Here is a 16,485-nt window from a genome sequence, read left to right on the forward strand (position 1 = left end):
GTTCTGGGAGGAGTAAAGGGTGAAAGCAGAAGTTTGGGAAATGGAATATGCGTGCTTGAGGGCCCTGTCAACCATGGTGGGTGGATGAGGAGGTGAGGAGAGTCCTCGGTTGAGGGGAAGGGAAGACATATCTGGAAGCACTGGTATGGAAGGTTGCATCCGCAGACAGATACAATGCAGATGGAGAAAGTGGAAGAATGTGATAGAGTCATTAGAGGAATCGTGGTGTGAGGAATCATAGACAAGGTAACTGTGAGAGTCACTGGGCTTACTCTTTATATTGGTTAATAGTCTATCCCCAGAATCAGAGACAGAGATGTTGTGGAAGGGAACGGAAGAGTTGAAGATGGACCATGTGAAGATGAGGAAGAAAAATTGGAAGAAACGTTGATGATATTTTCAAGTACAGGGCAAGATCAGGAAATATCAGTTCATGTAGACAGGAGAACGACCTTCAGTCCCTCGGGTCAGCATATATTGCATTAGTGACTACAATTCAAAAGTACTTCATTGCCTGTGAAGCGATTTGAGACGTCATCGGAAGCATTGTCTCAAATTAAACTTGTCTGTTTCCCTCCATATGGGAGAAAGGGAACTGTCATCTGTCAGGAGCCATTTAAAGCCCCTGGTCCATCCTTCGGTCTCATCACTTATCAATAGCCGGTATGTACCGCGCTCACCCCCAGTTCATTTGACCCCTTTTCCCCAGTTTAGCTAGCGGAAGCTACTCGGTATGTCTCTAAAATGTTTTTACTGAGAAAAGGTAATGGTGAAGAACAGCTTCCGACAAGCCTTCTGAATAATGATGACAGAAATCGTAACCATTAAAATTAATAATTTTTCTGGTGGCAGTAAAGTATGAGATATTTTGCTTCAGTTTCACCATTCTCAATGTGTTTCATATTGTAGATGAAAATTGGTCACTAAAGCTGACTAACGGGGGAAGCTGGTGTGATGGGCGAGTGGAGATTTACTACACCGGCAGCTGGGGGAGATTGCAGGACAGACACTGGACCCTAAATGATGCCAACGTGGTCTGTACACAGCTGGGCTGCGGTGAAGCGACAGCCACTTATAACTATTCAAAGGACGGAGAGAGTGAAGGACCCGTCTGGGTGAATGCTGTCCAGTGTGAAGGAAACGAATTGCAGCTCCAGAACTGCAGCTTATTCACATTGAATTCGTCTCTCACTGACAGTATGGACGTTGGGGTCCTGTGTTCAGGTAAACAAATTCTTCACTGCTTTTACAATAACAAAGAAGTGAAATGTCTAATCTGCTGAGAAAAGTGATAATATAGGTTACTTGTTGCTGGGTGTCTCAAACCAGTAATTTCACTCGAGGGGAAGGGGTGAGGATGGGTGGCGGGTGGGGAGCTGGGGCTGGATGGTGGTAGTGTGCAGAGAGAGAGGACACGGACACAATGAAGCAACAAGATTTTTTTTATAACAGAACTTTCATTTAACACATACATCACAAGGAGTTTAACAGGAATGTAATCGGCAGAAAACTGACACAGAGCAAAACAAAGAGATGTTAGAGTGGGTGACTAAATTCTTAGTCGAAAGACTGGATTTGAAGAGCTGGAGACACAGAAATGTTTCGCGGGAAAATTCTGATCTGTGGGGGTCAGATGGTAAAGACAAGACTGAAAGTTGTGGGCAATGGAAGTGGGTGATGTGCAAGAAGCGGGATTCAGAGAAATGCAGAGCTCTTGAAATGATTCAGGCTGCAGGCGGTTATACTGATGGCAGGGGTAGAGCATGAAGGTGTCTGAACATGAAGATCATAATGGAAAACACGAGGCATTGGCGTATGGGAAACCAGCGAGTGCAGTGGCGCTCCTGAGAAAGGCTTCATGTAGGAGAAGCAACAATGCTTTGGATGAGCTGATGTTTCTGGAGGGTGCAGGATGGGTAATCGCCCAGGAGAACATTGAAATATTCGGTTCTACAGGCAACAAAGCATGGGTGAGCATTTCGGCAGCAGATGGGCTGAGGCAGGAAGGGAGGTGAATGATGATGGAGGTGAAAGATAACGGCCTTGTGATAAATAGAATATGGAATTGGACTCTCAGCTCTGCTATCCAATCCAGCGTCGAGCTTGCAATCAGTTCCATTGTACAGTATGTAAGTGGAGGTAGCTGTGTGGGAGTTGTTCTGGTGTAAGTTTCATTAGACTGTGTATAAAAGTAGACAGATGTTTTGGACTTGCGCTTGAAAGTTCCATTGTGCAGCATGAAAATGCAGGCATATGTTCTGGGGATGTTGTATTATGCAGAATGTAAGTGTGGACAGATGTTTTGGGGTTGTTCCAATGAACATTTATTTACATATGCCAGAGTGGAACTTACAACATATGAGATATTTAATGATTCAGTTTTGATACCGATTGGTTGGACTAAGTACTTTCTTCAGAAACAGTGGAAATCTTGACCTCACAGCTCCTGTCTTTGCAATCGGCTCCAGTCTGACAGCTCCCAGTTCTGGCTTCTTTAGCATTCCTGATTTTAATTGCGCACCATTGGCGGCTGTGCTTGAAACTGCAAAGGTCACACGCTCTCGAATTACTTGCTTAAATCTCTTTGCCTGTCAACCTATCTTTCCTGCTTTGAGATGCTCCATAAAACTAACTCTTTGACTTAGCGTTTGGTCATCTGAACTAATTTAGTCTTAGGTGCTTTGTGTTAAAATTGCTTTGATATCACTCCTGTATCGCGCCTTGGAATCTTTGATTACGTTAATGGCGCTAGATCAATGCAACTCACTTGTTAGTCAAGATAAAGGAAAGAGGAGATGGCAGTGAACGTCTGACCAAGATAACAAATAAGGGGAACATACATGGACAAGGAACAGATACAGTTAGATAACATGAGTATAAATTGACAGTTAATCACGTGACTGCTTGCCTGACAACAACGGACACAAGCATTCAAAACATACACGGTAAACTGAAGACCATAACTTGTCAAAGCCAGATCTAGTAGGACATCTGAAATATTTCTGTTCTTTATATTCTATGTAATAAGTAAGTGCAAACACATATTCTGCTGGATAGTTTCATTTACCTGTCAAAGGTGCATTTAACATTTTTGATTTATCTGGTGATGGGACAATGAGTTGGACTGAGTGATGAGGTGAATGTGTATTGAACTTATAATCCTCATGTACTGTTGTCCAACAGACCACGTGCAGTTAAGGCTGTCCGGCGGTGGAAGCCCATGTACTGGCCGAGTGGAGATTTATTACAATCGTACATGGGGCTCAGTTTGTGCTGATTCCTGGGATCTGGCGGACGCTGACGTGGTTTGCAAACAGCTGGGTTGTGGAAAGGCATTGGACATGTCACTTACTGCATCTTGTGGACCAGACTCAGGGCCAGTTTGGTTGGATGAACTGAACTGTTCCGGTAACGAATCATTTCTCTGGGAATGTCCCTCAGCATCGTGGGATAACCACGACTGTTCTCATGAAGAAGATGTGAGGATCATGTGTTCAGGTAAGGGTGCTTCCATATGCCCATTTTGCGTAGTGTTGCGCACGTGGCTTCACAGGGAATATATTACATCGAATTACATACAATGTACAGCACAGAATCTGGCCATTCGGTCTAACTGTTCAATTTGGTGTTCATGTTGCCCACGACTGTAGCCCACTTTACTGCATCTAACCCTCTTTGCATGTCCTCCTACTTTTTTCTCCCTCATGTACCTACTCACCTTTCCTTAAAGACATCAGTGCTATTCAACTCAACAATTGTATGTGTAAAATACAAAATCTGCTGAACTTCTTATGAGATTTATTCATGATTTTCCTATATTCATGATCACTACCTTCGGTCTCTGTCACTTTATGAGTGATTAGTGCCTCTGTATCACGATATCTCTTTGCTTCTCTACATCATTTTCACTCTTATTTTACAAGAAATACGTGGCCTCTTTATTCTTCCTACCAACACTCAGCACCACAGACTTATCTGTATTAAAACTAATTTGATAATTGTATGCCCATTCGGCCCATTTAGTCATGTCTTCCCGTATTTTGTCTCAGTCTTCCTTAGTGTTAACTGTATCCCCAAATTGCTGTCATCTTAAATTTTGAAATTATGTCTCCCATGCCAAAGCCCAAACCGTTTATGTAAATGTTGAGCAGCAGTGAATCCAGCCCTGTGGAACACCACTTCCCACATTCTGCCATTCTGGGTTACCACTTTTAACCCTGATGACGTGCTTTGTAGCTAGTTTTCTACCATTCTTCCACTGATCTCTTGACTCCACATGCTCTGACCCCAGTCATAATCCCACTATATGGTACCTTGTCAGAGGTACTTACGAAAAAAAGGAACTTGCATATTGCATCGACTGCAGTATCCCCGTTATCTTTCTGTAACTTCTTCAAAGAATTCAATAAAATTGTTTCTCCTTCTGTTGTGAATTCCGTGTTCATTATTTTTTATTACATTATGGGCTGTCGGTGTTTTTCCATCAATTTTCTGAAATAGTTACCCGCAATCAGTGAACAAAACCGATGGAGCAAGTGTTGAGCTGTGCAGTATGAACACACAACGAGTTATCAATCTCACCATCTGGATATTTCTTGTGTCACTGACAGAGCACAAAGAGCTGCGGCTGGTGAATGGGAAGCATCGCTGTGAGGGGAGAGTGGAAGTGTTCTACAATGGCACCTGGGGAACAGTGTGCTCAGATACATTTGATGGACCTGATGCAGATGTGATCTGCAAACAATTACAGTGTGGTCCCCTCAGTTCCATCGATTATTACACTCAGTCATTCGGAGAAGGATCCGGACCCATTTGGCTCGATGGGATGGAGTGTATTTCACACGAATCGCTCCTTTGGCAGTGTCAAACAGAACCGTGGGGCAAACACAACTGTGAACACAGAGAGGATGCTGGTGTTGTTTGTTCAGGTAACACAACAAACCTCTCAATGTGCGATTGTCATTTCAAACTTTTGTGTCTGATACAGTCAGCATGTTTCTCTTCTCAACAGAAGCAAAAGTAATTAAGGAGCAGCCCCACAGATCAAAGGACTGCATTCGAGAACATGACTGTAAACGTGTGCTTTCACCAGGTGCTAATTCCTCTTTATTGTATCAACTATGTGACTGGTACTCCTGTCTTATACCACATTAATAATAATCATTGATTCTTTTTGACAGACTCGGGACAATGGTTACGCCTGTTTGGAGGTAACACCAACTGCTCCGGGAGAGTGGAGATATTGTGCAGTAACATCTGGGGCACGGTGTGTGATGACTCCTGGAATATGGCCGATGCCAATGTTGTCTGCAGAGAGCTGGGTTGTGGCCACGCTCTATTGGCCCCAGGAGGGGCCACGTTTTTCCAGGGTGACGGTGTTATCTGGCTGGATGAGGTGAAGTGCACTGGAAGCGAATCTTCTCTGGCCGACTGTCCTTCCTCATCACTGGCTCAATCCGACTGTGATCACAAGGAAGATGCCAGTGTGATTTGTTCTGGTGAGGGTGGCAGGGTTTGGAGAGTGGGGTTAGGGTTCCTTGTTTCGTTAAATTGACTCATTACTTCTGGAAATTAAGAACAGTATTTATGTTTAAATGCAAAGTGCTGAAATTTCATCCTCCTGAACTTTATGTACATTATATTCCACAGGACTCGATGTGCCTCCAGTTGCTGTCTCGTCCACATCTGCAGGTACTTCACATTATTAGTGTTCCAGCTAACGTTAGGGTTTGTATTAGTTGAATTGGTATTGTTGCCATTTTCTGAAGATACTATGAGCACGTTCTCGCTGAACTGAACGTTTTTTTCCTCACCGCATATTACAAATTGTCAGGTTATAATTCTTCTAATCCCAGTTTCTGGCTGTACCTGAACTGTCCTGTACTCATCAGAAACATGGGGACCCCTGTCTCTGCAATTTAGAATGGTTCACACTTTCCTCTGGTGCAATGTGCACCACACATACTGGGGAATGTTCAGCCGGACTCATTGCCCAGAAGCAGTGGATATAATTATTAAATACCTATTGTAAATATTTTATCACACAAGACGGACTGTGTCTGTGCTAAACCTTTCTTTATTTTTGTCATTAAGAACAGGGATATACAACGACTTTCATCCTAGTTGCGGTCTGCTTCGGAGTCCCGCTAATCTGTGTGTTGATCTCACTGATGATGGTTATACAGAAAAAGTCAATTCGAAGAGGTGAGGCTCATATCTTCCCGCGGATCCAACACAAGATCCCAGATCTTGTGTCATATACTTGCAAGACTGTCGTTCATTGCAGCTTTCTATGGAATGTCAAGTGGGCTTGTTAGAAATACATAGTAATCTTTTTTTTGCTGTTTTGCTGCATTCAGTGTGCTCGAGAATTAGTAAAATGTGAGATTTAAAATGGAGACTGATTTGAAGTGTCCACATTTACTGTGAGAGTTCATCACGTAATACATCAAACTCTGCAAGAATTTACTTATTGTAACTATGGATCAGGACGTTTAATTGAAAGTTTTGAGCTGTACATTCAGCAGTTTATTTGACTGTTAATCTTCCTTCATCAATTGGGAATCAATTCCAACCCTTCAAATTCTGGCTGTGGGCTTCCAATCTCGAGCTGTCTAACCGGGTCTGTCCGTTATCTTGACAAGTGATACTTGAATAGGACCTTCTGCATTCACCAGCCATGATTCTACATTCCAAAGCTAGGCTTCCAATCATATTTCACACGTTCAACTCTCTCCTAATTTATAATAACAAATGGAACTCTTAATAAAAAAAAAACACGTTACCTAATAATTTTGACTTCTTACAGAAATAGCACTCTCTCACTCTCCCTCTCTCTCACTTATTAAGAAAGATTCTACAGCGAGGGCAGCAGAGGCATATTATCTCTGCCAAGGACACGACCAGATAAGGCTCTGAAACATGACAATCCTGAAGCTGAAAAGATCGAGCCTTGTGACCTCACTAGACTGGCAGTATTTTACAAAGGATCACAAGTAGGAGATCAGGTCAGAGAGTGATAGAGTAATAGAATTATACAGCACCGAAACAGACCCCGCAGCTCATCGTGTCGATGCTGCCAACAAGAACCTATCTATTCTAATCCCATTTGCCAGCACTTGGCTCTTAGCCTTGTATGTTATGGCATTTCAAATGCTCATCCAAATACCTTAAATGTTGTGAGGGTTCCTGCCTCTACCACCCCTTCAGGCAGTGTGTTCCAGACTCCAACCATCCTCTGGGTGAATATCTATTTTCTCAAATCCCCTCTAAACCTCCTGCCCCTTACTTTAACTCTGTGCCCCCTGGTTAGTGATGTCTCCGCTAAGGGAAATAGTTTCTTCCTATCTATCCCATCAATGGCCTTCATAATCAAGTCCCCCCTCAGCCTTCTCTGCCCTAAAGAAAACGACCCTCGCCTATGCAGTCTCTCTTCATAGTTGAAATGCTCCAGCCCAGGCAACATCCTGGTGGATCTCCTCTGCACACTCTCCAGTGCAATCACATCCTTCCGATAATGTGGTGTCTAGAACTGTGCACAGTACTCCAGCTGTGGCCTAACTAGCGTTCTATACAGCTCCATCATCACCTCCCAGCTCTTATATTCTATGCCTCGGCTAATAAAGGCAAGTATCCCATATGCATTCCTAACCACCTTATCGTCCTGTGCTACTGCCTTCTATGATCTATGGACAAGTACACCAAGGTCCCTCTGACCCTTTGAACTTCCTAGGGTCCTACCATCCATCGCATATTCCCTTGCCTTGTAAATCCTCCCGAAATGCTTCTCCTCACACTTCTCAAGAATAGAATCCACTTGTTGCTCTCCCACTCATCTTACCAGCCCATCTATATCACCCTGTAATTTGCGGCTTTCCTCCTCACTGTTTACAACACCACTAATTTTGTGCCATCTGCGAACTTACTGACCACACCTCCTATATTCACGTCTAAGTCATTAATGTACACTACAAACAATAAGGGTACCAGCACCAATCGCTTTAGTACACCACTGGTCACAGGCCTCCACACTCAAAAGCAGCCTTAGACCAACACCCTCTGCCTCCTGCCACTAAGCCAATTTTGGATCCAATTTGTCAAATTGCACTGGATCCCATGATCTCTTACCTTCAAACTGAAACAGTGAGAGCTCAGGGCCAACATGTTCCCGTAACGTTGAAGGGTAGGACCAACAAGTCCAGGGAATCCTAGATGTCAAAGGATATAGAGGATTGGATAAGGAACTAAAAAGGAGGTTTATGGCAGATTCAAAGGGCTGAAAACAGCGGAGTCCATGGAAGAGTATAGAAAGTGTCCGGTGTACTTAAAAAATGAATTAGGAGAGCGAAGTGGGGGCATGCAAAAACACTGGAGAGCAAGATAAAGGACAATCCCAGGGCGTTTTATAAGAATATTAAGTGCGAGATGATAACCAGGGAAAGAGTAGGGCCGATTAGGGACCAGTGACGAGCTGTGTGTGGAGCCCGAGGACATAGATTAGATTTTAATTGATCACTTTACATCTGTGCTCACCATGGAGACTGACGACGTAGATGTAGAGATCCGCGAGGGGGATTGAGATATATTTGAACAAATTAGCATTGAACGGTATGAAGTATTCGCTGTTTTAGCGGGCTTAAAATGGATAAATTCCCAGGCCCAGATGAGATATATCCCAGGCTGTTATGTGAGTCAAGGGAGGAGATAGCGGCTTTGACACACATTTTCAAATCCTCTCTGGCCACTGTAGATGTACCATAGGACTGGAGGACAGTGAATGTGGTACCATTATTCAAGAAGTGTAGCAGATATAAACCAGGTAATTACAGGCCTGTGAATCTAACATCAGTGGTCGGGAAACTTTTGGAAAAAATTCTGAGGAACAGGATTAATCTCCACTTGGAGAGGCAGCGATCAGTCAGGGTTAGTCAGCATGGCTTTCTCAGGGGAGATCGTTTCTAACAAACTTGATTGACTTTTTCCTCAGTCAACACAGCTGTCCCCAGTCTGCTGCAGGTGAACGTATGAGTGTGCAGAAAAATAGGCACATAGACATATACGAACATACACACAACAAATCTACTCCACATTCACAATTTCTGGCTTTTTACTCTTTACTATTACCATCTCTGTGATTTGGATATGTTCGCAGATAATTTACTGTTAAACGCTTATGGGTTGTAACAGAACGTTAATCTCCCCACCCTCCATCTGACAGGTTTTGTCACTAGCAGCAACGGTTCACTGGCTGGTTTGTACCAAGCAATTTATGAAGAGATTGGGAATATTCCACCAGGCAAAGATTCCTATCAGATCCGGGGTGCAGGTCTGTGTTTTATATTTCATACCGAATTGCATTTTCACCGAAAAAATGTCACTTCCGCTTAAATACTCCATTTTAATTGTCAGTTTACTGACTGAACCCTATCAGAAATCCGCTCACTATCACCATGTGAAGGAGTCCTATTACAGTGTGAGTGTGTCTATATCTGTGTGTATAGTAAGATGAGCAATGGGTTTGGGAAGATTCACACCCGTGATTTCTGTTTATTTTTAACGAGCAATCAAAACCGATGATCGATTTTCCCTTCCGTCTGCACACGGACTGCCTCAGATATCTGAACACCTGAATAACAAACGCATCGGCTGTTCGTGTTATTTTTTGTTATTTTATATTCTCTCCTACTGCAATTGAATATCATAAATCGACTGAAAATCTCTTCAATATTTCATGTATCATCACATCTTTGTAGCATTTTCTGTGTCTGCTGACTTTGAAGTCTTTATCACTATCATGTCATTTTATTCCCTTTAAACTAGACCATGAATAGTCACTGCTCTCAGGAGGAGAGAGTTACATTGACACAGATTTTATTTCTCTCGGTGACTGGATTTCTGGATCGGAAACATGTTCCCACCAGGAACTCCTTACCTGAAAACGGTGGTTTCTTCAAAAAACCTATTGCACCACTTTGTATTCTGATGTTTATTTAATCGACAAATTCTGCTTCACGATACTGGGGAAAAACCCTACCAAACCAATAAAAGTTTTGTCTTGCGCTACATTTGGGGAGCGAGTTAACCACTGATAGAAATTTCTCAGGTTAAAACAAAACACACCAAGAAGAACAACACCGTTATTAGCCTCCTTGCACTCTTTTCTGCCCCATTATCCGGGGTGGGGTTCGGTTTTGGAGCCACCACCCGCCGTCTGAGACTCTGAAAGGGAAGGACTCGGGGACAGGGGGGAGGAATTCTGGATTAAGAAACTGTGCTAACTGACTATGTTTTACACTATTGTCTCCGCTCTGATTTCTGAAATCTGACCCACGAGCTGTACTGTGTATTGTTTTAACTGCTCGCTATATGAGCCAACATTTATGGTCCATCTCTAGTTGCACTTGAACCACTGCAATCCCTGTGGTGAATGTTTCACAATCGTGTCAGATACAAAGTTCCAGGACATTGTCACCAGATGATGACGTTTTATTGTTATTTTCTCGAACGTCCCACTCAATCTCTCCAATAACCATCCATGTTTGTGTTTCACAGTTGCTGATTCCATTGAGTCCCTCAATCAGATTGAATATTACACCAGTCACAGTTTGGGTGACACGGATCCTGGATCAGAAAATCCTGAAGGGAACTCCTCCAGTATTCAGGGTGGGTACATTTTTACTGGTTACCATCACGTTTTTTTTAATCCATCACGCTGTCTGCTATCCGAAATCAAGAACTAAATATATCAGAACGTACTCACTGTAAAGTGATGCTGCTGAAGACATGAGATTTACTGAGTGATTTTAGTTTAAAAAATGGAGAAATAATTTGGAATTTAACAAAATCATCCCGATTGCACCCAGTACTTTAATGGAATGAGACATCCAATTAGTGTGATTTTTGACACTGTTGTCTGGGCGGTTAAATGTGACACGTGTGCGTATGTTGAATGGGTAATTCAATGAGATAGATGTGTCTTTAACATGGCGGGCAGCATTTTGTCACACAGTGGCGACACACTGGGAGGGAAAATGCCGCTAGATAGCGGTGCAAATGAAACCCGACGTCTTGACACTGTTAAGTGATATTCCTGGAAGCGGCCGAGCTGGTGGGTGGAGGCTGCACTTTAAGGCGCTGGGCAGGTAATTGAATCTATAAAACAGGAAATTCCTGGCAATGTTCCAAGCTACTCACAATTTAGTGAAAAGCGCGCAAGAACAACAGTTTTCAGAGACTCTCCATCTGTAAGGAAGGGGAAGCTCAGAGGAAGCTCTATTTTGGCTGTGAAAAGCATTGTGGCACTGGGGGAGGGTGAGAGATACTGTATCACGGTATTGGTAATCTGGAGGCTGACCGATCTTGGAGATCACAACAGAAGTATTCAGGATGAACATCCTCTCCGACTTGCAACTTACATATGCCAAGTAAAAAGAATGGAGGCCTTGAGAAGTGAGTGCAGCAATTTACAATAGGTGTCAGCCACTCCGGTTTTGAGGCCTCCCATAGTGGACGACAATCAGAGATGGAGGCAGCTTCAGTCCCCGGGGGTTAGGCTGCAGCACTCAGACAGTGACAAGAATCGTGAGGCTGGAAGAGAGTGTGGATGAGCAGGGCGCACAGCCGCACGCATCCAGCTTCTTGAGTGCAGAAGATGCGACCCACCAGAGATGGCTTACCATCAGAGGCTCTGCTCCTTGCAAATGTCAGAGCAGCAGTGTCACTGAAGATTGTGCCTTTCCAAGGAGGTGGTCACTGAGCTGTGCTCTGTAGTGGAGGAACATCTGAACCAATGAGTTTAATTTTTATCTTTTGAGACATTTAAGGCTGTCAGATTAATGTTAGGCACTGCACTCACCTTGCCATACTACATCAGGGCATTTAGCCCGTTTCTGCACTGAAACCTCTTCCGTGGGAACACATCACGGCTGCTCACCTCCTGCTCAATCTCCTGTCATGCCCTCCCCACCTGCCTAGCTGGCCTCCTCCTCCCGTCCCGATGGAAAAGCGCTTCCCTCCTTGCCCTTGCTGTCTGGAGGAGCACTTACATGGAGGCATGCGAAGACCTGGGCGCCACCCTTGCTCTGGCTGCTGCCATCTGCCAGACATGCAGGTTGTCAGTCTCCCAACCAATGTCCTACACTGCCCGTTCCTTTCAGTCGATTGCAGGCTGCATTTTAAACATAGCATGAGCTATGACTTACCTATTGTGACACGACATGGTCCCACCATTCGCCAGCCTCTAATCTCACTCCGACTGAAGATCACAGTTTACCCTGGCCGGCCCGTGTAGACTGACGTCGAATAATATAATTCTAAGTATTCATTGTTACCATTTAATGTCAGTGACAATCATTATTTCCTCTCAGGTCTGGGTTTGGGTGATTATGATGATGTAAAGACTGGAGCCATTGACAGTCAGGATGGTCACTTGTTTCTGGACAGTGGTCCTGATGATCTCTTCACACTGACAAGTGTCGGCGGTGATCTCTCCACTCTCAGTGAGTTAAACTCCCACAGTCTCCAGCTCTCTATCACTACTTTGAATTTCATTACAATCGGCGATGTCACAGACTGCTGGTTGATTTAAATTCATGTTGTGATTAAAGGAAATTAGACAAAGCAATGCTTGACTTATTTTAGAAAGGACACCCTTATGTCATTCGGTGTGTGATATCTCTCTTGTTCACACTGTCACTGGAAATCCTTCAGGTGCTCAATATGAACACCCTGATTCAGGCTTAGCTGATCCATTTCATCTGCTATCATGAAGCGGTAAAAAAACAACACAGTGAATGGAGCTGGAAAACATTCAGCTGTCAAAAAATTCCATTCCCCTTTACATTGTTGACACATATATAGATGAACTGCACTGAACCCGCTTTCAAACCAATCATTAATTCATAAACTTTCTCTCCACAGTATACAGCTCTCAGACCCACACTGAACCTGCTTTCAGTCCAAACATTAATACATAATATTTCTCTCCACAGGGGACGGCTCTCAGACCCTCACAGAACTCGCGTAAAGTCCAATCGTTACTCCATAATCTTTCTCGACAAAGTATACAACTCTCAGACCCGCACTGATCCCGCTTTCAGTCCAATCGTTAATCCAAAGCGTTTCTCTCCACAGTGTACAGCTCTCAGACCCGCATTGAATCCACTTTCAGTCCAATCATTAATTCATAACCTTTCTCTCCACAGTATATCACTCTCAAACGCGCACTGATCCCGCTTTCAGCCCAATCATTAATTCATAATCTTTCTCTCCACAGTGTACAGCTCTCAGACCCGCACTGAACCCGCATTCAATCCAATCATTAATCCATAATCTTCCCCTCCACAGTATACAGCTCTCAGACCCGCACTGAACCCGCTTTCTGTCCAATCATTAATACATAATCTTGCTCTCCACAGTACACAGCTCTCAGACCCGCACTGATCCCGGTTTACCAGTTCCCTCCATTGCTGACAACTATGAGGATGTTCACTGTGACACGTTCACAGCAGCAGACGTTCCACCAACGATGGGCAGTGACTGTGTGGTTCAACATCTTACATCTCCATTAGTCCGGTAAGAGCAATGTTTTATTATTTGTTCCATGTATTTCGGCTGTTTCCGATATTGATATGATAATTAATGGTGTTTTCAATGTCAGTGATTCCAAAGTATCAGAGAGAACATTTTCTGTACTTACTAAAGAAATAGGAGGCTTATTGAAGCAGAAATATGCTGAGGGGATCATATACTGTATTTGATGTATTTGTTTGATGGTTCACATTGCTGTAACCCTCGCAAGTCGTTTTTGTTGTTCTTTCAGGTAAAAGTCAGCCTCAAATCCTGCCTGTGATGTCTGGAGTATGATCACAGATTGGTGGAAAATATTTTGTGTTAAATATGAGGGAATTATATGAACTTCTCCAACAGTGTCAACATGATAGATGTGTTTTGCTTTACTATATAAATTTCACTTTATTTTAATCAACTATCATGTTAATTTGTGTTGAAATAACTAGATTTGGCTTTTCTCTATATTTTTTTCTGGAAGTGTGTGTTTTCTGTTTAATTAAAATACCAAACAGAATTGATTTCGGATCATTTCTCTGTCGATACAAATACTGAGATATATTACTCCGCATGTAATTACCAACACTGTCACAGAGATTAAAACCATTGTTTATTAATGAAGAGTTTATGCAAAGTTTGTTTAATAACCGAGTCACTTTTCCATATCCTGCTAACAAAAAGGTTTAGAACACGTCATGTGACAAATAAATGGTCTGTCTCTTTAATCTGCATTTATTGTAACTGTTTGCTCCACCGCCACAGACTCAATATGGACAAAGTACTGCAGTTAATAATGTAAGTGTTGATGTACAATGGGAATAATCTTCAAAAAATGATTAAAAACATTTATTTAATGTTGCAGTTGGAATTTGTGCCTTTGTCAATATTAATGACTCTTTTATGGTTACATATATGTACACCAATTCCTAAATACAATACAATGTTGTTTTACTGCTCTACATTACTCCGGAAGATGGCGGGAGAGCAGGAGAATGTGATCAGAAATTCATGCGTTTTTGCCGTCAATTTTAAACATTTCAGTTAGTCATCAACAGAGCGCAATTGTTACTCTGTCGGGAGAACGAATACACCGTGCATTACTCTCCAGTACATTGTGATTTTTGTGACTCGTTGGCTTACTGAAATACCCGTATCCACCAGCAGACGGCGACCATCATTTGAATTGAAAATGAATCATGCTGGAAACACTGAACAGCTGAGATATCATCTGCGGCGAGAGACACAGAACTAGCTTTGAATGTAAATGCTTTTACTTCAGAAATATATATTAGTAGAGATTAATTACTTTTAGCAAATATAGAACCAGAGAAAAAGGGGGACTGGCGAGAGTAAAAGAGTGAAGGTTTGTGTTAAGATGGAAGCAAGTAAGTCTGATTGAATGAATTCCGCCCCCTTGACTCTCTCTTATCTATCTCCCTGTGATCTGCAGCACTTCATTCTCTCAACCCTGACATTGTCATTAAACCTGCTGACATGGAATCGCTGTTGTTGTTTCTTGAAAAGACCTCGACCTTGGGGAGCCTAAACACGAACTCTCGGACATATCGTTCCACCTCCCCCAGATCATGACCCCACCACCGAACATCATGTCATCCTTTCCCATACTATCATGGAACTCATTTCCTCTAGAGATCTTCACCCCGTGCCTGTAACCGCGCACAGCCCCTTCTAAATCCTCCAAACATCCACAAACAAGGCTACCTCGGTAGACTCAACATTTCAATCTGTTCCTTTCCGATGGATCTTAACTCTTTCCATTGCACTTTCTCCCCTTATCTTCTTCTGTCGCCATCCACGTTCTCAGTTACTCTGGTTTCCTGGCCAGAAATGTTTCATTTTCGCCATGGACATCCAGTCCAACACTGTGAACAGGACCTGTAGACTCCCTCAACTCCATCCCTCCCCAGGCCGTCCAAACACTGTACATTTACATCTCTCACCAAGATGTTCTTTCCCTTTATACTTCTCTTTCTCTCTCTAGAGCATGTAATTCTGCTAAAACTCTATCTCTCACCAGGACGATCAATCCCTTTAAAACTCAATCCATTCAAGAAATTCGGAACGCTACAACTCCATCCCTCATCAGGACGGCCATACCATCAATACTTCCATCTCTTACCAGGATGTTCAAACCATCTGCAACTTAGCCCATTCAAAATATTCAGGTCTCTACTTTACCATCCCACACCGGGATGTCCAGTCGCTTTACAGTCCATCTTTTACCAGGATGTATCTTCCACCTACACCTGTATCTCTGACTAGGAAGTGCAGCCTCTCTGCATCGTTATCACTCGCCTCGCCACCCACTCCTTTGATACCTTTAACTCCCACCAGCACACGGCATCTTGTTTGGGTACATTGATGACGATTTCAGTGTAGTTTCCTGACCTCGTTCTCAACTGAAAGGAATTAACTTTGCTTCCAGCTGCCATGCCTACCTTACCTTTACACGACCCATCCCCAATTCGATTCCTCGAGTTACTATCTCCATAACTGAGGATAGGCAGGTAGCTCACAATGTCTATCTGTAGCCACCAACTCAGAGACCTACCTTGATTATGCACCCCTACTTCCTCCATCCTGCTTCGTGTCAGGTCTCTGTTGCCTTCTTCAGGTATCTACGTCTCTGTCACAGTAGTTCCAACGATGCCACCTTCCGCATCATCATTTCCGAATTGGCTTCTGTCTTCGCTCAGCTGAACAGTTCCCTTCTTCAGGCACATAATCTGCAATTCCGCCCACACCCCTTCTTGTCACCACCAGAGCCATGATCCAGTTCGCCTTGTCCTCACTTTCCACAGCAACACCTACATATTCAACAGTTTCCTTCAATTTCTGCCACCTCCAGTGCCTTGTGACCACTAAAGGCATCATTCCCTCCCCTCCCCTATCAACAAT

The 16,485-nt window shown here is 43.3% G+C and overlaps 1 protein-coding gene across 1 annotated transcript; it reads left to right on the plus strand.

Moving 5' to 3' along the window:
* Positions 1-1,180: 1,180 nt before the first annotated feature.
* Positions 1,181-14,017, plus strand: LOC137362353 (antigen WC1.1-like). The gene is made up of 12 exons (XM_068026764.1): positions 1,181-1,224; positions 3,184-3,498; positions 4,611-4,928; positions 5,012-5,079; positions 5,181-5,210; positions 5,396-5,498; positions 5,650-5,691; positions 6,094-6,204; positions 9,218-9,325; positions 10,552-10,662; positions 13,416-13,572; positions 13,820-14,017. The coding sequence occupies exons 1-12, from the start codon at positions 1,200-1,202 to the stop codon at positions 13,821-13,823; spliced, it is 1,392 nt and encodes a 463-aa protein (XP_067882865.1). The 5' UTR covers positions 1,181-1,199; the 3' UTR covers positions 13,824-14,017.
* The last annotated feature ends 2,468 nt before the right edge of the window (positions 14,018-16,485 follow it).

Source organism: Heterodontus francisci, unplaced genomic scaffold, assembly GCF_036365525.1.
Source record: "Heterodontus francisci isolate sHetFra1 unplaced genomic scaffold, sHetFra1.hap1 HAP1_SCAFFOLD_236, whole genome shotgun sequence".
In the NCBI taxonomy this organism is placed as follows: Eukaryota; Metazoa; Chordata; class Chondrichthyes; order Heterodontiformes; family Heterodontidae; genus Heterodontus; species Heterodontus francisci.